The sequence below is a fragment of the Salvia hispanica genome, chromosome 3 (assembly GCF_029641045.1).
Source record: "Salvia hispanica isolate PSC_SH4W2 chromosome 3, Shi_PSC_v1, whole genome shotgun sequence".
Classification (NCBI taxonomy): Eukaryota; Viridiplantae; Streptophyta; class Magnoliopsida; order Lamiales; family Lamiaceae; genus Salvia; species Salvia hispanica.
Window position 1 is genome coordinate 20,766,170 of NC_142694.1, and position 21,528 is coordinate 20,787,697.

The 21,528-nt window shown below is 34.9% G+C and overlaps 1 protein-coding gene across 4 annotated transcripts; it reads right to left on the minus strand.

The window, feature by feature from the left end:
- Positions 1-15,206: 15,206 nt before the first annotated feature.
- LOC125215315 (serine/threonine-protein kinase 12-like) lies at positions 15,207-18,563 on the minus strand. Of its 4 annotated transcripts, none has more exons than XM_048116699.2 (14): positions 18,491-18,563; positions 18,357-18,391; positions 17,840-18,188; positions 17,269-17,343; positions 17,065-17,160; positions 16,900-16,982; positions 16,705-16,825; positions 16,542-16,621; positions 16,385-16,447; positions 16,172-16,290; positions 16,002-16,087; positions 15,794-15,915; positions 15,594-15,705; positions 15,207-15,508 (listed from the first exon to the last, which is right to left on the minus strand). In XM_048116699.2, the coding sequence occupies exons 3-14, from the start codon at positions 18,167-18,169 to the stop codon at positions 15,425-15,427; spliced, it is 1,371 nt and encodes a 456-aa protein (XP_047972656.1). In that variant the 5' UTR covers positions 18,170-18,188; positions 18,357-18,391; positions 18,491-18,563; the 3' UTR covers positions 15,207-15,424. The 4 variants fall into 4 exon arrangements, with proteins under 4 accessions (XP_047972656.1, XP_047972657.1, XP_047972655.1 ...); XM_048116700.2 differs by having other exon boundaries at positions 18,480-18,544; XM_048116698.2 differs by having other exon boundaries at positions 18,357-18,556.
- Positions 18,564-21,528: the final 2,965 nt, after the last annotated feature.

Genomic DNA, 21,528 nt, shown 5'->3' on the forward strand with positions numbered 1-21,528 from the left:
ATTAGTCCAGTTTGATGATATTTTGTGGTCAGCTTATACACTCTAGTAGATGGGATAAATAAATGGTTTATTATGATTTATTAATACTTCATCCGTCTATTAAATTAGTCGAATTTTTCATAACACATTACATTAGTAATAAGAGCATGCTCAATGTGCTCTCCACGACTATTCATAGATCCGGAACCCAACCCCATTTTTATCCACATTTTATTCCATACTCTTAACTAAGGCACAACACTCGCAACCATAAGAGCATGCTCATGGATCCTACTATTCTATTAATAATTTTAAAAATTACAATTCCTAAAAATATTTCATTAATAATAAAACTTAATTTAAAAACCTGAAAATGCCATTATACAATTTTCTAAAATATTAAAAATTACATAAATAAAATTCTAAAAATTAATGAGTACATAATTTAAATCTTAAAAATTAAAAGATACTCCATCTGTCCTACAAAAGATGTCACACTTTCCTTTTTAGTTTGTCCCACAAAAGATGTCACATTTCTCTTTTTAAAAAAAGTTCCCTCTCACATGAATATAAAAATTATATTTTCTCTCTCCATTTAACACACAAAACAAAACCTCCTAAAATCCCGTGCCGTCCCACAAGTGTGACATCCTTTGTGGGACGGAGGGAGTACATAATTGAAAATCATAGTAAAAAAATAAAAAATTACTCTTGTGGCTGCTGCAGTGGCGACATGTTCAAACGAGACATGAGAAGTGCAATTGTTTGTTGATGTGTCGCTCGTTCTGACGGCGACATACATGAAGTGTCGGCCGTTGTAGCGACGGACAACATTCCCAATAAAACAACTATGGAAGTTTGGGGGGTCGCTTGGTTTGGCCCGTCTCGTCCCATTCCTCTCGCTTGGTTTGGTCCGTTTCATCTCCTTCTCTAGACATACTTGAATTGAGAAAAATGAGTTATAGATAGTTTGGTTCGATGTAAAAAATCAATGATGAATGAGGGTATTTATGGAGTATATGATTTGGATGAATTGCAGATAAAAAATTAAGAAAAAAAACTGAAGTAATGGTCATAAAACGACTATATTTTGGGAAGTGAAAATTATTTTTAACTTTTTCTGATTTTTTTTATGAATTTTTAAACAAAATTAATTAAACTAATAAAAACGACGCCTACTGGGGGGGTCACGCGCAGCCCAAGGTGAGCATACGCCTTGCCATGAGTTCAAAGGCGAGCATGCGCCCTGCCTGCCATTGGGCAATCTCTGACGTAGGTTTTACTATTCACTAGTACTTTTTTTTTCTCATACTTTATAAATTTTGTAAGAAATACATGTCTTCCCTTAAAGTCTCTATTTTTAGGGTACGGAGTATGTAACTCGACCATGTGGGTACATAGTACTCCCTCCGTCCCTTGCGTTTCTATTCACCACAAGATTTTTGAAAAATTGTTCAAGTGAGCAAAGTAGAATGGAAAAAGGTAAAGAGATAAAGAGAGAATAAAGTAGTAAGAGATAGTAAAGTAAGAGAGAAGAAATGTGATGTTCGTTCTTATATGGTGATCTTGTTGTTCGCTTTTGATTGGGTTGAAACTTGTTTTGCTCACCGCCATTTGTGGTTTGAGCATTTTTCTAATAAAAAAAAAAGAGAGAAAAGAAGAGAAGAATCCAAAAATGTAAAAGACTTGGTACAATTTAAAAAGAAATACGACTTGACTCTACGTACGACTTGACTCAACTACGTAGAGACAAAGGGAGTATTATATATGTGTACAAGTTACGTGTATTGATGGATCACGATTTGCGACCACATTAATGGAAGAGATTAAGTGGGAGAAGTTGTAAATGTGTCATCTTATACGAAATTAGAAATTGTAAAGGGACTTGTGTCAGTGGATACTTCAATTTCATGGACCACGTTATAGGAAGAGATTTACATTCTTAATTAGTTACTAATTCAAAGTAAAATTATCTCTAGTTAGTCGAATTGTTTATTACATTTGGTAAGTTTTGCTTTTTTCGCATATGGTCTTAGATTTAATGTTTTATTAATAGGCTAATTTGGGTGATGAATGAATCCCTCTTAAGCTTGCTATTATGCTATTGCTATACGTATATGTGTTTAAATTTATGACCATGTCACTAGTTTATTTTCTTAGGTATCGAAATTGGATTCAAGTTATATTCCCCTTTTGTTGGATATTTTAGTGTAATTGGGTTAACATGATTGATCAGTATTATCATAATGATACATCAAATAAGTATGGAAGTGCGGAGTGCACGCTTATTTGAATTCATTATGATGGGCGGGGTCCGGGGGCAGCGCCCCCGGGTAGCGGGGTCCAAGGGGCAGAGCCCCTGGCTGGGGTCAAGCTTGGAAATTTTTTATTTCCAACGAAGTTGCTGTGTAAGAAATTCATCCGAAAATGTAACTTCTGAAAGTCAAAGGACTAATTTGCAATTTCGGAAACCTTTTGAAAATTAGTTATTTTCGGTTTTTTTCCTCCAACAGATGCACTGGTTCATCTTCTTCAAAATCTGATCGATTCTTTTGGTTCTATATACTTCTCGAACATCAACATATAGAAGCTCTGATTTCTCTGAATTGTATCCGATCAAATATTTTGGTAGAACCACCGAAATTGATTTGATCTGAAAGTGATTTATCACGACTTTCAGATTATCCGTTTTTGTTCAATATTCAAAATCTCCCTAACACCTTTTAGGATATTTGAGCTCGTATTGCGTTTGTACCTTCAAAATTCGAGTCCAATTGTAATCAATTGAATCTAAAGCAAATAGTTGGGTAAGATTTTCTCAACAGATTAGGTATTTAGATGCGATTTGCGACCTATACTAGCACTTTTTAACCCTAACTTTTCGGTTTGGTGTTGACTTATTTAAAAATCTTAAAGTAATTCACATTGTTTTATTCTCCGCCACTTATACATAATTTGATATCATTTGTTGTTTTCTAATGACAATATAGTGTACTTGTTAGATATTCATGTCATGTTAAAACCAATGGACGAGAGAAGACGTGATATATGAGATTTATACGGTGATTTCATCATTCTCTTTATATTGATAGTATATAATATTGTAATAATTATTTTTATTTCATTTATCAATACTCTCTTTCAAATCTTTTAAGATGAACTTTAGAAAAGTTGGACTAGACATCTATCAAATTGACCCAAATTTAAAGCCTAGATATATTGATGGATCAGTTAAATTTAGTCTAAAGTCGAAGACCTACTCTGATACCATGATGGATATTCTTCCTAAAATCAAGATAGAATCGGAAGAGTGACATGAGACTAGCATAGTAGTTGCACTTCTCTCTTCACACTGATGTAAGATAATAACAATAACATTTAAGGTTGTGGTGCACTACATTCGTCCGACCTTACATTTATTTTTGGCACAAAGATTAATAAATGATTGTTTGAAGGTTAAGTGGAGATAGAATAAAGTAGGGAGAGAATAAACTATGAAAAAGAGAGAAAAAGTGAAATAGGAGAGTGAATAAAGTCTTTTTGCCAAATTAATGAAACAACTCAATTACATTAATTGAGACGATAAAAAAAGAATATGACTTAACTACTGTGGAATAGAGGTTATGACCCGTATGTGTTTTATATATTAAATGTCTTGTTTGAATGCATCATAATAAATATTTATCCTATTTACAGCAAAGAGTCGATAAAATTATACAAATATACATAATGATGTCAATATAATTTATCACAAAATCAAAGTTTCTAGCCGAATAATTTGTGAAAATAAGAGGGTTGAATGTACCCACTCACTCCAGATTCATTTTCACTCAGCACGTATTTTAAGAAATTAATTTTTACTTGATTTTGTAAAGATTTACATCGAGAAATTAAGTGGAACGTGAGAGCCAATTCTAATGGATTGTGAATATAAAAATTAGTGGAAGGTGAGATTTTGCATATCAAAAAAAGAAAATAGTAAATGGTTCTTTAAATTGTGGACAATTAAAATGACAAAATAGCTCTTTAAATGGTGGACGGAGTGAATAGCATTTTTAACTTAATTTCCAAACTTCAATACATTCCACTAAAATTTTAATTATAAGGTTTTGATCTTTGTGGGATCGGCTCTTTGGTTTTTTCTTCATACGTTTAATAAGAAATATAAGGCATGAAAATTTTTAAAAAAAATTTGGTTACCACGTACACATAAAAAACTTAATTAATTGCAACTTTAACGAAAAATACATAGTGAAACTCGAAACCATTGACTGAACTAATCAATAAAATATAACTAAATAATTAAAGAATGAAAAAACACAACCTAGAACATAGGCCACCACATTATTAATTGTGCGCTATTGACGTGATATGTGAAGTTATACATATCACATCACTCAGTGTCTAGATTTTCTAATACCCATACTTTCATGTTTTTTATTTATTTATTTGTTTTTTCTCCCTCTTTCACGTCAAGATTTGATTAATCAAGGAGAAGGAGAAAACCTATAATCGTTTCTCTTGAAGTTGTCTTGCTAAAATGAGATCACAAGTGCCTTGGTAGGTATGTCAAATTCTTCTATGAAAACTCATTGCTCGATTAAAACATTGCAATTTTCATAAACCAATTCAACCAAAAATAAAAGTATTATTACTGGAAATTGAAGGTGGTAGTTTGTGAATTTACACATTGCATTTATAGTTAATGGTTCAAGAATTCAAGGATTAATTAATGTGTTACCTACATGGAGGGTTGATGCAAGCACTTAAATTGTGATATTATGGTAATTAAGTAGTACTAACATAACTCACTAAATAAAAACACTTTATGATGTAGGGTTTTTATTTTACATTTTCTTTTTTCTTTAAAAACCTAACTTGATTATATAAAATTATACTCGACTTGAATCGACTATGTGATTGATTGAGATGCCAAACTGTTTGTAAAAAGTGGGCATAGGGTTCATGTGATACGTCTACTTTTGCCGGAGCATCTATTAGAAAGGGTTGGTCATTTTGCCTTCTATTTTCAAAACCAATATTAATGGGCAAGAATCGAACACTTTGCCATAAGCAATTTTGCTTTTCAAGAAATATTATGTGTGATATTAGTCCAGCAATTTACACGTGCATCTATTGTTTAGTTTAGTTTAATTTTGTGTTCTATACTTTGGTTGAGATTAGATTTGTAGCCAACTATAACTTATAAGTTATATATATATATATATATATATATATATATATATATATATATATATAGGGATGTATGTAATCAAATGCAAATCTATATATTGTACGAACTTCAAATTATGATTTGGACCGTTATATTTCAAGATTTGATGTCAACAAATGACAAATAACATTAACAGAAAATGTCAACATAACGTTAATTGAGATTAAATTAATTTGCATCTTCATTTCTGGATCTAATGGCCCAGATTAGTAGTCGGATTATCTTCTAAATTTAGTTTGCATCCTAATGCGACCCTCTATATGGATGTGTGAAGTTTTAGAATGCTATGCATCGTGTGAAAGGTACAAAGCTAGCCCTTCTTTTTCAGTTAATTTTCTTTTGACATTTCTTTAAATAAATCGGTCGTATGTTTGTTTGTGTGAAATGATTGGTTGTGCTAAATCAATAAACTTGAGGAATCTGAAGATATCAAGGAACTTCACATGGTCATAACAAGAAAATCTTCTAGGTATCTAGAATTAATGTTATGGTTATGGGAACCACTATACTTTAGTGATAAAATGCAAACTTGTACAAACTTAAAACTCCTCAACACAGCTTCAACACAGTTTCAATGCAATATCAACACAGTGTAAAATTTCAAGATTTTAATGTCAACACAGTATCAACACAATATCAACACAACATCCTGTTGATGCTTTTTTGTGATCTATTGACATTTTTCAATGATCTAGATCATAATTTTGAGTTTGTACAATATTTAGAGTTTTCATTTGATCACATCTCATACTTTGACATGTATATGCATGTGATCTAATATGCATGTATTAACTAAATTGACTTCATTTTTTTTTATAGTTCTATCTCATATTGCACAATTTGATTCGTCACTATACGTATAATTTTAAAAGTGTAACTCATGATAGTGATGATACTCTAGTCTAATCACCAAGCTAACTTTGATGTACAAGACAACCCGACTAACTGTTTATTGAGTAACACCTAAACACATGTTAGAAAGAGAAGAGGAACCTTGTCAAAGTGGAAATGAAAACAAAAATTATCACTAATGCTACTGGATCTGTGTGGAGCTGTGAACATTACAAGTTTGCAACTAACAATGATATGAGATGCGAAGTAATTATCTTATGACGTACTTAAATGTCAATTTTATATGCTCATATAAATGGGAGATAGGAAACAAATTTCAACGTGCTATCCATTACAAAAAAGTTAGTTCAATCATTTTTTATATATAAATCGGTTGGTCAATAGACTTCATGGATAATACTCTCTCCGTCTCACAGTAATTGAGTCATATCTATTTAGATTGTTCCATTATAGTGAGTCATTTCTTCTTTTTGGCAAAAAACAACTCATCATTCTCTCTTACTTGGTCTCTATCTTATTTTATTCTTGTAGGGGTACTTAAGTTTCTTTCCACTTAACTCATTTAACACACTTAACTCATTTAATACAATTTCTTTAATCACGTGCTCAAAAGAAATGTCTCTGCTACATAGTAGGGAAGAAGATAATATAAGATAAGTCTTATTTCAACGTAATATATAGTCTACAAATAACTACACTAGGGAACCTTATGCGACAACTCAACCTAGAAAATGTTATCAATATACCTGTTAGTAATACAATACAAAGAAAAAAGCTAGGAGGAAGTACACTAAAATCGAAACACAACACTAAATTACAAATGAAACTAAATAATAAACCATAGTATAGCCGAGTGGAGGAAGACTCTATTCGCAAAACGGGATATGCCCCAATAAGGCTTTCGCACCAGATTTGTCGTTACCAAAGATAAAATGGTTTAGCCTCGAATCTAGCAACACCGCTGACAAACGAACTCCAACAAACTAGAAGATGATTGTGCTTTGTGAAGGCATAGAATGCCTCTCTATTTATACATCAATACAGATTTAGCTTTTTTTTTTTTATAATAAAAAGGCTCAATCGAAAAAACAGTGAGCAAACAAACAAAACACAACTCAGTCCAAAGTACCAGAAGTCTAAAGCCAAATACAGAGTTAGCTATGCTATCATCTCTCTATTTATATAAACAAGGCAACTATAGGAGGATCAATACAGAGTTAACTCTGTCATCGTTGCTATAGTGTAATGGTCGGACGTTATGAGCATATAAAAGAATTACGTTGGTCTAAGACTATTAAGAAATACCAATTGCCAAGATCCAAGTTAACGACGCCCTACACATGGCATGTAACAGCCCGGATTTCTAGGGTATAATAAATACGGCGATTGCTACCAAGGCGGACTTAAAAGCAATAAGAACATAGGCTAGGGTTTCATTTAAAGAGATTTGACCAAGGTATTAAACGAACTATGAAAGCAATAAGTCAACGATTTAACCAAAAATCAATGAAGAATAAATAACATAAACAATGATCAAAAGTCAAGGGTTTGACATAAATTCAACAAAAGCACAATATGTCTCGATCTTCTAATTCAAAAGGAATAAGTTCAAAACAACCAGATGATACTAATAAGTTTCAAAAATTCAGCGGAAGCAATCAAGAGAAAGTGAAGCTATGTATGAAGACACAACTACACTCGAAGTTTAAAATATCCATCTTATTTTATTAATGTGCTCAACACCCGCCACCGCTCGTCGCCGTTCAACCTGCACATAAGGAAAACACATGCATGGCTGAGTATTTTGAAATACCCAGTGAACTCGTTGCCAAAACATTTTAATAGTTATGTCACCCTTACCATAGTGAACTCGAGTTTTTACAGTTATCAAAATAAATATCATCGAGTATCACAAAAATATTTTCATAGACTGGTCAGTCAAACAACTCCCCGATTCCTAATAAATTTCCACAATCACAACATTACCATGGTGCGACGAAAGTGTGGCCACACTTTTCGCCCACGAGACCGGCCGACTAGCAAGGACGGCTCCCGATCCCACCGTGTACACTAGCCTGGTAGGGTTTGCGGCCCTACTCAGACCCGAATTCGTTTATACATATCCATAGCCCTATAGCCCAATGGAGCGAACTCACAAACTAGGCATCAGGCGCACAACATCATCAAAACAATCACATGCATGACATAACAGTTTAAACCGCCCTTATCTCTTCACTTTCATAAATTTGCAACATAAAATAGTTTAAGAATAAACCCACCTTGACTGCTTAGATTTCAAGTATGTTTCTCTCTTTTGTTATCCTGCTTCGCAACCGAGGTTTCACCTTTTAATCACATACGCACATATCATGTATCAGTTTCAACATCAACTCCTAAATCATGCATGTCCCAACGCTTCCCCTTTTTCCCACCGATCCGGTTTATATTTATCATTCAAAACCAAGACACGCTCATCATATAAATTTATACACTCAACAATCTTAGATCTATCATCAACTTATGTCACACATGAGTGTTATTCACACGTCACATATACACACGCGCACACACGCACACATACACACACACACGCACACACACGCACATGCACCGACTAATCGGTTAGATGAAGAAGATTAATATATAGGTACCTTTTCTTGCTAAAACGAACGGTAGAAACAAAGTAGGGACTTGATTCTTCAACGATTCGTGAGGCTCAAACTCTAATTCTTCTCAAAAGATGAAGAATTATTGGAGAAAAGTAGAAGAAAATTGAGAGAGAGTGGAGAGAGAGGAGTGGCGTGTGATATGGGGTGGGGGGCGATTTTTGGGGGTCTAGGGTTAGGTTTTACTCCTATTTATAGGGTTCAATAAAATCTCTAGGTAATTAAATAGAATATTTGGGAAGATTTGATTCTCCTCAATTAAATAAATAAAAAAGATTTGGAGAGATATGGTGGGAGAGATTGACGTTAATATTGATGAGGAATAAGGGGATTTAGAAATCTTAGGCTATTTAATTAGCCTATGATTTAATTTAGATATTTCACGGAGTAGAATACAATATCACGGAGCAGAATAATAATAATAATTCTCCCACTAAGAATAGGGAATAGACGTTAATATTGATTCCTCCATAAGGAATCAATTCCAAATATTAATTAAAATAAGATATGGCAAGATCTCCTTGAGATATGGTAAGATTTGCTAGAATATTTATATTTATTCATGGAAGAGAATAAATAAGGGATCAAATAATATAATTAAATATTCTTCTCTCCCATAAATAGGAGATTTTCGAAAATCTCCTTATAATAGGCATGGGGGTCGAAATTTCATGAAGGAAAATAAGGAAAAATCGGACTTTGGATTTAATTTAGGTAATTATCTCAAGCAATAATTAAATCTAAGAAAAATAGAATTCCTTCTCCAATAGTAGTAGGGATCGAAAATTTCAAATAAATAAATAATGATCCTATTAAATCTCACTCATCCCTTAGGTAAATAATTCACCACACTATTATCAACAATATTGACTATTTAATTCAATCTCAACTCCAATTCGCAATTAGGTCACAAGGAATCATGCAATAAATCACTCATCATTTAATTCACGTCTCCCACGTCATTAACAGTATTAAATAAAAATTTTACGGCTCTAAAATTATGGTTCGAAATTTCGGATGTTACATGGCACGAGGCGAGCTAGCTGGCAGCGATGGCGCGCAAGTGTGTGTTTCATAAACCCTTACTTGTGTTCATAATTTTGCACTTAGAAATGAAACCTCTTTAAATACATGATTTAATGAAGTTTCATTTCCAATAAGTACTCCATCCGTTCTATCACAAGTGATCAACTTTCTATTTTGGGTTGTCTCACTACAAGTGATCAATTTATTTTTTTAACAAAAAACAAAACTTTAAACCTTTCTTAGTTTTCTCTTACTTTATTCCTTCTCTCTTTGTTCTCTCTTTATCTCTCTCATACTTTATTCTCTCCACTATCTCAATATATATCATTGCAGCAAGATCTGCCCCTCCGTTGCCAACTGCGCTACCCAGGGGCAGAGCCAGAAATTTGTAGGGACGGGGGAAAATTTATCTATGAAGATAATTTAAAAACTTGCAGAGGGGCATTTATTGAAAATTAAAAGAAATAAATTATATGAAAGACAATATTTATATAGGGATGAAAATATGAGGTGGGGCAAATGCCCCTCCTTAAGCATGCATAGATCCGCCCCTGGCGCTACCCCTGCGGGCTTCCTCTCAATATATATCATTTTATTAAATCTCGTGCCCAAAAAAATTCCATCACTTGTGATGGGACGGAGGGAGTACTATTAAACACATTCACTACAAAAACTTACTTCCTCCGTTCCATACTAGTAGGTCAATTTTTCATTTTGTTCGTTCCATAGTAATAGAATCATTTCATTTTTTGGTAAAAAGTAACACATTTTCTCACTCTTACTTTTCCCCTTCTCTTACTTTATTCTCTCTACTTTTTCCGCTCTCCTACTTTATTATCTTTTTATTTACTCCCTCCGTCCCACTTTAGGAGTCCCGGTTGAGTTCGTCACGAGTTTTAAGAAATATAAAGAAAGTTGGTGAAAAAAGATAGTGGAATGTGGGTCCTACTTTTCTATATTAGTTTTATAATAAAATGTGAGTGGAAAAAGGTGAGTGGAATGTGGGGCCTATTACCGACTATGGAATATTCCAACCGAGACTCCTAAAGTGGGACGGAAGGAGTAATACATTACATAGATTTTTGTTATTCCGTGCCAAAAAGAAATGCCTCCACTGCTTTGGACCAAAGGGAGTATATTTTAAGGACACAAGAACTAAGACACAATTATTGCGTTTGAAATTTTTTAAAAATAACAACAATTAAGGACACAAAAGAAAATGTCCTTAAATTAATGATAAATTAACTTGATCTTCTGTTTTTTAAGGAAGCTTTTGTTTGCGTTCTCTAATTTTTGTTGAGACACCAACAATAATGACATTTTTTTAATCTTTGATGGTATATTTAGAAACACAAATTAGCGTCCTTAGATGAATCATCCTTAACGGTTTTTTTTGGTGTAGTGATATTTAATCTTCATCTTATTATTTCATATTTAAATGACAAATTTTAATTCACTATTTCTCACTCGCCGGAAATCGATTTAGAGAAAATGAATAGGCCACGATCATTTACTCCAAATGCAGGTCGATTCTATAGTATTTAATTTCACAAAATTAAATCATTTGTCACTCGTATGACCTGATTAAACTGCATTGCCAGGTTAGATTCTACTACCTTCACACCTTAAACACTTGTAAGTACATTAATAAACGATTTATGCGTATGCTTGTACACTATATTGGTGCCGAAAACAAGATTCCTCCATTACTAGATCATATTTATCTTATATAAGAGTGTATATTAATGTATTCACGAATGGAGATCGATATATGAATTAATGTAGGGATATATGCCCTTAAGTCCTACTAGAACCAATATTCTTTCCAAGAAGGGACCACCAAGATCAATTCCAGTATATTTTTTAGGGTTCTTGATGTTGAAATTTCAATGGTTTCAATGCACACAACTAATCAAATTAAATACCCCACAACTCCTCCAACCACTATGCATCCTTTGAAACCCTAGTTATTTGATTGAAAAGTTTAGCTAATATGTTACCAAATTATCATTAAAAATATTGTGTTACTTGGGAATTGTTCAGCTAAATATATTTTACATAAATGAGTTTTTATATAGTAAGAGAAGCAAAAAGATATGTGGTGATCGATGGTGTAAAAAGGTGCACTAGTTGAAGATATGTTGCTTCTTATGTTCAAACATATTTATGTAATTTTTTAGTGGTCCTACGCCAAAACCTTGATATATTGGTATCGTGGATGTGGATTTTAATGATGTAATGGGAGTTAGTTTATATATATGAATTTTGTGGGGTTTGACCATTTAATTAACTTGTTTTGTACACATTTGATCATCTGCATATTCACTGTCTTGCTTTAATTTTATGTTTTGATTCACCTGTGCTCATAAGGTGTGTAGTTAAACAAATGCCTAGTGCTTAAATTGCATAAATGTCATCAAATTTTAGGAAAATTCTAGTCAATTATGTACTATCTTTGTACCAGACTAAGTTAGATGTTTTATTTTCGCACGTGTTTTAGAAAAATGATAAATTATAAATAGTTGAAGTGGAGATTACGTAAAGTAAAAGAGAAAATAATATAGAAGAGACTTTATTCTCTCTCCGTCTCAAGAAAGATGTTTTGTGTGTTAAATAGAGAGAGTACAGTAAGAGAGATGGAATAAAGTAGAGATAAAATTTATTTTCATTTTTAGTAATGAGTCATCTTAGTTGAGACAAATTAAAAAGAAAAGTGAAACATCTCGTTTAGACTGGGACGAAGGTAATAGTAGTTTTCATAAAGTTCTAAAACCTTTTTGGTCCTATACACTAAATGTGTAACCTTTTGGTCTGAAAACAATATCTTTTATTCCATAATTAACATTTCAATTAAAACTTGATGGTCAAACGTGTTTTAGTCTAATTAGTGATTTAACTATGAATATACTTAGGGGTGGCAAATCGTGCATGTCGGGTCGTTATCGTGTCGACACGATAACAACACGAACACGAACACGAACACGACCCGCTACCCTCAGACACGAACACGACACAAACCCATTAATGACACGAAAATAAGTATTGAAAGATGAAAATAATAAGAATAATAATATTAAAATATTATGTGTTAATAAGAATAATAATATTAAAATATTATGTGCTAACAGATAACACGAACACGACATGAACACGCATTGTTAACGGATAACACGAACCCGATACGAACACGACACGAAATTTTCGTGTCCTTAATGGGTCGACCCGATAAGGACACGAACACGATAAGCTCTGACCCAAACCATTAATTTCGTGCCGGTTCGTGTCGTGTTAAAATTGATAAAAATATATCACCGATAATAAAAATTAAATTTTTTAATATTTTATAAATTTTAATTCAATCTAATTTTTAGCAATAAGAGAACATTTTAATAATATTTTTTTATTATATGTAAAAATTATTTTATGAATTTTAATAGTATTTTTTTATTATAGATAAAAAAATATTTTATAAATTTAATATTAAATTAATTAGATTAATTTGATCATAATTTGTTCAAAAAAATATTTGGTAGTTAAATTTAATAGAAATATTAATTTTGAACCAAAACATATTGTTTGAAATAAAAGGTAACACACCTTATATATACACTCCCTCCGTCCCCGAAAACTTGATAAACTTGTAAATGACATAGGTTTTAATGTGGAATTGGTAAAATAAGCGAGAGATAAGAAAAAAAAAATAAGAGAGAGGAGAAAAAAATAAGAGAGAGAGTGAGAGAGGAAAAATGTATTGGAATGAGTGTTAGTGGATTGTGGAGTCCATATTTATTAGGATTATTATTTGTTGATTTTTTCATATTTAGACTTTGTCTAATTTTTATGGACGACCTGAAATGATAAATCAAGTCTATATTTTTGTGGATAAAGGAAGTAGAATAATAAAAAAAAAACAGAATAAATTTAAGAGATCAAATTTAGATTTTAGTCTTTTCATAAATAGTACATCTCCATCTCACTTTAGGAGTCTCATTTGAGTTTGACTTTGACACAAGTTTTAAGAAATGTAAAGGAAGTTGGTGAAAAAAAATAGTGAAATGTGAGTCCTACTTTTTTATACTATTAATTTTGTGATAAAATGTGAGTGGAAAAAAGATTAATGAAATGTGAGACTTATCATTATTTGTGGAATATTTCAACTCGGACTTTTAAAGTGGAACACCTAAAAATAGTAAATCAGGACTTCTAAAATGCGACACAGGGAGTATTTAATTTTGATTACATTATAACTTTGATACCAAGTGTTTACACACCTATCTATCAAGTGAACCAAATTTGGAATGTTATGTAATATGTGTAGTTTTAAACAAGTGCTTAGTGCTTACACATATTATGCATTTTTTATAATTATCCGATTAGGGAGGTGATCAAATGAAAACACTAAATATTGTACAAACTCAAAACTATGATCTGGACCATTGAAAAATGTCAACAGATCATAAAAAAACATTAACAGGAAAATGTCAACAGAATTTCAACGGTAGTCAATGATTGATGTTGTGTTGATACTGTGTTGACATTAAAATCTTGAAATTTTACACTGTGTTGATATTGTATTGAAACTGTGTTGAATAGTTTTGAGTTTATACAATATATAAGTTTGCATTTTATCACTACCCTATCCGATTATGTTTATACTTTGATCTTTTTATCAATTTTCCATAATTTTATACTCCATTTGAGGAATGTTATTTAACGTGTGTAATTAAAAAAGTGCTTAGTGCTTACACACCTATTATTTAATTGGGTGCAAACGACCATCAAGTTGAGTCAAATTTAGGTCAATTATGTAATTTTTCATGAATATCTATTATATCATAATTTTAATATTTTTTAATTTTCTATAAATTTAGATTTGGGGAATGTGTGTAGTTAAACAAGTGCTTACACACCTATTATTTAATTGGGTAGATTACAAAAAAAGTGTCCAAAGTTTTAGTTAGTCAAGTTCTGGTCAATTATGTGATTTTCATAAATATTTGATTAGATCATAATTTTGACATTTTTCTTAATTTTATGTTTAGGAAATGTTATGTATAATATGGAAAATTAAAAATACTATTTGGAAAAAACATTCGATTATTTAAGCAAATCTTATGTACTGTTACTTCAATAAATCACATGCTGGAATTTATCCCCACATAGAAATTAAGAAAAATGTGAAATAATTGATCTTATTTTTAAACTGTGGTATTGACCAAAATTTATCCACATGTACTTAGATAATTTCTTTTAGCAATTTGCATAGAAACACCACTACAATATAATCTACCAAACAAATAAAGTTAAATGTAATGCATAGGATCTGCAATTTTTTCTTCCACCATTTTCTTTTATTTTATTAATTGGAAATTTTCAGGGGTGAGCATTTCATAAACATTAATTATTTAGCGACTCTTCTCCACTTTTATGATATTGCTAACACAAAATACTAGCCAAAATTAATTTACATCTTTTATTAACAAAATTATTCCTTGTTGTGAATGTATATTTCAAAAGAATCACATTACATGACAGATTAAGGCTTCCTATCTTCTTTCTCTATTACATTTTCAGATTATAAATTCACTATCACTAATCAACAATAACATGAGCTTTTCTTCAAGCAGCAAATTCAACAGCATAGCAATGGCCCTCTTCACCTGCAGTTTCATGAGGAGCGAGACGAATGTGTATGGCTCGACCCGTCTCTCATCCAATCCGAGCTGTGGAAGCACTTCAATGGCCTCATCACCTGCACAGCATCCACTTATTTACTCAACAAAATCGAAAAACAGAGGAAGTCGTTTCACGAGGGAAAGGAACGAGACGGGAAGTACCTTCCAACGCCTTCTGTGCCCAAATCGGTTGTAGATGGCATCCAGTCGAGGAATGATTTGCTTAAACGTCGGCCTTTTAGCTGGATTTCCGCTCCAACATTCCTCAATCAAACTGCAAAAAACTCATCATTAATAACTCCACACGATACCGTTCTATCACGTTCGTATCTATAAAATTTTGGTTCTTGGGAGCAACTTACTGTTTTAGTCCGTGGCCATAGAACTTCGACGAGGCTTTGAAAGGAGGGCGCTCCTTTTCGCAATAATATCTGGGAACTTCGTGGTCTTCCTTTGAATAGAATGGCGCGTATCCTTCAATCATCTACACAGCAAAAAGATCGATTATCAAAGTCTACTACGGGAAAAAACGAAGCCAGTCCAAAGAAGCATATCTAAATGGGACATTACCTCCTGTAGAATTAATGCAAATGAGAATACGTCTACTTTCGTGTCATACTCTTCGTTTCTGAAGACCTCTGGTGCGACATAACGATCTATTTATGACGAACAGATGAATATTCTAAGCATCCAATAATTTGTTTGACACACGATTATAGTAATTTGAGACGGGAACTCACAAGAACTGTCGTGACAAGCAAGAGGCGTGTCTTCTTTGATTCTGTTGGCGACTTTAAGAAGCTTGCTAACTCCAAAGTCTGCAACCTTAAGGTGACCGGAGTCGTCCAGCAAGATGTTCCTGTTATCTCACTTGAGCATATGAGCAAATGCCACGAGAAACTCATACATATACGAACACAAATTCATAAAGAAGATGGAAACTACAAACTTACGAAGGCTCAAGGTCACGATGAACAATTGCTTCGGATTTAATTTCGTGTAGATAGTTCATTCCCCTGCACACCAATAAAAACGCAAGATGACTTTACTCGTCTTCACATAGAAAAGGTGTATTTAATTATGTTTGGACGAAATAAAATTATGACGAACCTGGCAATATCCATTGCGAATCTGAGAGCTGTTGCAGGTTTTAGCGGACCTTTCCTCTTTAAATATTCGTGGAGGTCGCCCTGCAAGATCGAGCATGTATTAGATTAACAAGAGAGTTGATTTCAAAGCTATAATGAAAAAATTCGGCTGCTTCGATAAACACCTTAGGTAAGTATTCGGTCACAATCATCATTGGACTGCTCTGTGTGACAGCGCCAAGAAACTGTACAACGTTCGGGTGTCTGATTTTCTGAAGCAATGCAAGCTCGTCCCTAAAAGCTTTGCTGCAAAAGAAGGGACAGTAATGAGACGACGGTACGTTTCAAAAGGCATTACCTTATATATTTGAGGAACTCACACTTTGTCCTCAATAGCAATTCCTTCCCCAAAAGTTTTCACAGCAACCTTGGTTCCACGCCACAAAGCTATCCGATACGTTCCCTGCCATGAAGTTCTTGATCATCATCTATTGCATAATTCAGTATACAGTCTAATGATATGAAAAGAATAGTTATGAAAATACCTTTGTTATTTCAACACTACCGGTGAAATCAAGTTCATTGGAATTGATCTCATACTCTGGGACCTCACGGGCGTTTTCAACGTGCATAGGAGCCATCTAAGGGGGCAAAACCACGACATGTTAAGCCCTAAGCAGAGTGAGAGAAATATGACATACAATTTTCGGACGAGCAGGAAAACAGTGTGGTGTGCATAAACGACTTACAAGATCCTTCACACCGTACTTCTCCAATAGTTTGATTATGCTGTTGTTTTTATAATGTATGGCGTCTGCAAGTGGCTAAGAAATCAAAGCAAGATTAGCAAATTGCATCTGTCGTCGGAACTATAAATCAGCACCGAGAGTCTACTACAAAATAGTCGAACAACTAGAAAGACATAAATTAGAAGTTGTATGCTATTGTAACTCGTTCACTCCATGGTGATTATCCCAAACTACTGTAACGATCGGTATAAGAAACCTACGCTTCATTGCGTATATTTGGTAGAACACCCTTGAAGATCAGTTTCATCACAAATTTGACACAATCAAGAACGAGTAAATCGAGGCACAAAGTAGAGCAGCGTTCCTTGTGGACATACAAAAATTGCACAGCAAGGGCATGAAAGCAATCATCACCACACCATCCATCCAATTCACACATACACATACACATACATTGCACAAACACACGAACACAAACACAACATAGCCAACTTGACACAATGTGCACATATCAAGAACTACCACACAAGCTTAAAAAAACATGCTTTGAGGCTCAAGATGAAGCTTATACCGTGCTCCCCCACCGATCACAAGAATCCACCTTCGCCCCGTTCTCAAGCAGCAGCCGAGCAACATCATCATACCCCTGGCAAGCAGCAACGTGAAGCGCAGTCCGGTGATCAATATCCCGGAAATTAACATCCACGCCAGAGTCCAACAGCTCCCTGATGCCATCCAAATCACCCCCATTCACCAAATACATCAGCTTAAACCCAGGATCAATGTCAATCACATCATTCTCCTCGTGCTCCTCCACATCATCAAGCTCCTCATAGTCCCTCACCGGCGCCATCGACGATTGCTTCCACAGACTAAACTTCGCCGCCGTTTCAGACTCCATTGAAAAAACTTATCCAACTCTATCAACAAATTCAAGAATTTATGAATTTATTAATTAACCTCTGCAAAATCAAGATTTCAGAACTCAAAGCTGCAAAGATCACATTTTTATCGAGATTTCTTCAGGAAAATAAAGGTCTGCAAAACAAGCTACTGAATTTTTGGAATTGGGAAAACGAAGTCTATACCTAAGAAGACTGAAAATGAAATCAATGTCCAAACCCTGCAAGTAACGCCAAGAATCAAGAATTTAAACCTTGAATTTTAAGGTGAAATGAGTTTAAACAAATAGTTCAAAGATGGAAAATCACGAGAAACCCACGAGCTCTCAGCAAACCAAACTTAGCCAAGAAAAAGGGGGGAAAAGCTTTTGTACGAACTCAACACGGATAAGAGCACTCCCAATGGAGTTCCCTAAAAACTCCCTTATTTCTCCCTAACTCCTGCCACATCAGCGCCACATCAGCACCAAAATTTATCCCCAGTTTTTAGCCAAGTGCTACATTGGTTTCTCCCTTATTTCTCCCTTATTTCTCCCTAACTCAACATTTCATTTTTACATCATTATTTTTTATATTATTTAATTTTCCCTACAAATGTATTTAATAAATAGACTAATAATGAACAATTCATCGTTGTATTAATCATTGGAAAATATAATACAACGAGAAAAAAAAAACTACAAATAAAAAACGCAAATAAACAAAGATTTAAAAAAAAAAAATCTAAGACGGAGGGGCCGGAGGGGCGTCGGGATCGAGCCCCAGCGTACTCTGCAGGTGTTGGATGCATTTCCAGAGGGCCGCCTTTTCTTCAGGGGTCCCGCCGCCGGTGAAGTACAGCGTGTACATCTGGGTCAGATTGGCGACATTGCTCGAATAAGTGGCTTTTTCTAAGTCGATGACGGATTCCGACGCGACTTCCGACGTTGCGCCCTTCCCCTTCCGCCTCCCCTTCGCCTTCTTCACTCCCTCCGGGCGCTCGTGCGGACCATCCCCACTCAAGTCGATGTGGGCCGCGCTCCCCTCGCTCTCCGAAACGCTAAGTCGCGAGCGCACCGATTTCCCGTGCAGCGCGTCGTGCATTCCCGTCCGGAATTTGGGGAGATCCTTCAGCTTATCGTAGATGTTCCAATACTTGAAGCCCTTCGTCGACAAGTACTGGCTACTATACATCCGGATGGCCTCATCTCGGACCATGTGCTCGTTCTGGCCACTCGTCATGTGAGTCATCAAGTTAGAATAAATACCGTTGAAGTGCCCGCAGTCCCTCATGAGGCGCTCCCAATGCCGACGGATCGCCTCGCTGCCATGGTCCTTCATTGAGGCAGTCTTGTGGCTCCTGTACTTCGCGGCAATCCGCTCCCAGAATATGATCTCAGTCTGGTAGTTGCTGCGCTCCGCGTCCTGTGACGTGTCCGCCCAGCAGTCGGCTATCAGCTCGGACTCTTGCAGAGTGTAAGTAGTCCTTACCCGCTTCGGCCTCTCATCGGAACCCGTATCAGTCGCAGCCGACGACGCCGGCGCCTTCCCCCTCCCGCTCCTAGAAGGCGGCTCGGTGGGCGTTTCTTCCACCTCGAAGTCCTCCGCGCTCAGTGTCGCGGCCTGAGATTCTTGGTCGCCTGGGGTTGATCCGGGGGTGTCGAACTGGGGCCGATACACATCGTCGGCTGGAAAGGGCATTCTGCCGGCAGAGTTGAAGTACGGAGAAAGTCTCCGCGCCGGAGGAGTCTGCAAAGGAGACGGACCCCCGTATGGAAGTTGGCCGGGAGGAGAACCCATCGCCAACAACGACTGCATCCACTGCTCGTTTGCTTCATCCGTGTTGGGAATTTGTGAACTCGACTCTTTCCCCTTACCCTTATCCTTACCCGATCGGGAACTTTTCTTCCAAAAGCTCATAATTTTGATGAAAATTGAAGATTGGGAGAAGAGATTGAAAATGGAGAGAATGAAGATTGTGGGTGATGAATGGAGGAAGTGGAGGAAATATTTATAGGGGTGGAATGTAAAATAGCCGTTGGGTTCAAAAAAAAAAAAAAAAAATTTTAATTATCGCCGATTATCGCCGAGCGTCGCCACAGTGGCCGGCGATCGCTCGGCGATAATCCGGCGTTAGAACGCCACTCGGCGAAGCAACGGCAACATTATCGCCGAATTATCGCCGACTTCGCCACAATGGCCGGCGATAATTCGGCGATAACCGGCGATTTATCGCCGAGAATTCGCCACCTCCATTGGGAATGCTCTAAGAAATGTGCATTTTTCTCCATCCATATTTATATGTACAAAAAAGGTTGACGAATTTGTTGGAGACAGAGGCGACTGGCTTCACGCGCTGAGAAAAGCGTGTGAAATGGATAAAACAATACTATTTGAAACAGCATGAAAATTGAAAACGTTAACTACCAAACTCTAGTTGGCAACTTGATCTAGTTGGCAAATTATGACAGTTGATTTTTGAATTGACTATTTCACAAATTTCATTTTATTACAAAAATGTACAAAACTGAAAGGTCAAATTATTCCGATCCCATTACATTTATCTTCTTGTCAATAAAACCAATTCAATAGTTTTAGTAGTAGTGGTACTAGATTTTACATTAGAATTTCAATGTTTAAAAACTTGTATACATCGCAACGACCACATAGAAGTTTTGAAATTACTTATTCTGTTGTACACACTCCGTCAACCATTAAAAATCAACATTTATTTCGGTACGTATTCAAAAAATTAATACTAAAATAGATTGAATTAGTTAGTAGAATATGGGTTTCACTTTTATATATATTAATTTTAAAATATGATATGAGTGCAATAAATTAATAGAATGTGAAGTATATTCATCATTCACTCCCCAAAACCTATAAAAATATGTGTACTTTTCAATTTCGTCGTCCCACAAAAATACGTATATTTCATTTTTGAAAAACTGTCCCAATTTATTACTCCTAACATCAACTTATTTACAACTTATATCCCCATTAGACACTACTAATATTGTTAGTCGCACTATGCACTAACACTACTTTAAACTACTCCCTCCGTCCCAAGTAAGATGACCCATTTCTTGGGCGGCACAGGATTTTATGCAACTTTATTTTGTGTGTTAAATGGAGAGAGTAAAGTAAGAAAGAAGGGATAAAGTAGAGATAAATGGGTTTCCATTTTAAGTAATGAGTCATCTTGGTTGGGACAAATCAAAAAGAAAAGTGGGTCATCTTTAATGGGACGGAGGGAGTACTATTCTTTTTTACTTCTATCAGCTTGACAATTATGATACATACTCTCTCCGTCTGTGAATATCATCATTAGACACTACTAATAATGTGAGTCACACTATCCACTAACCCCGTAAAC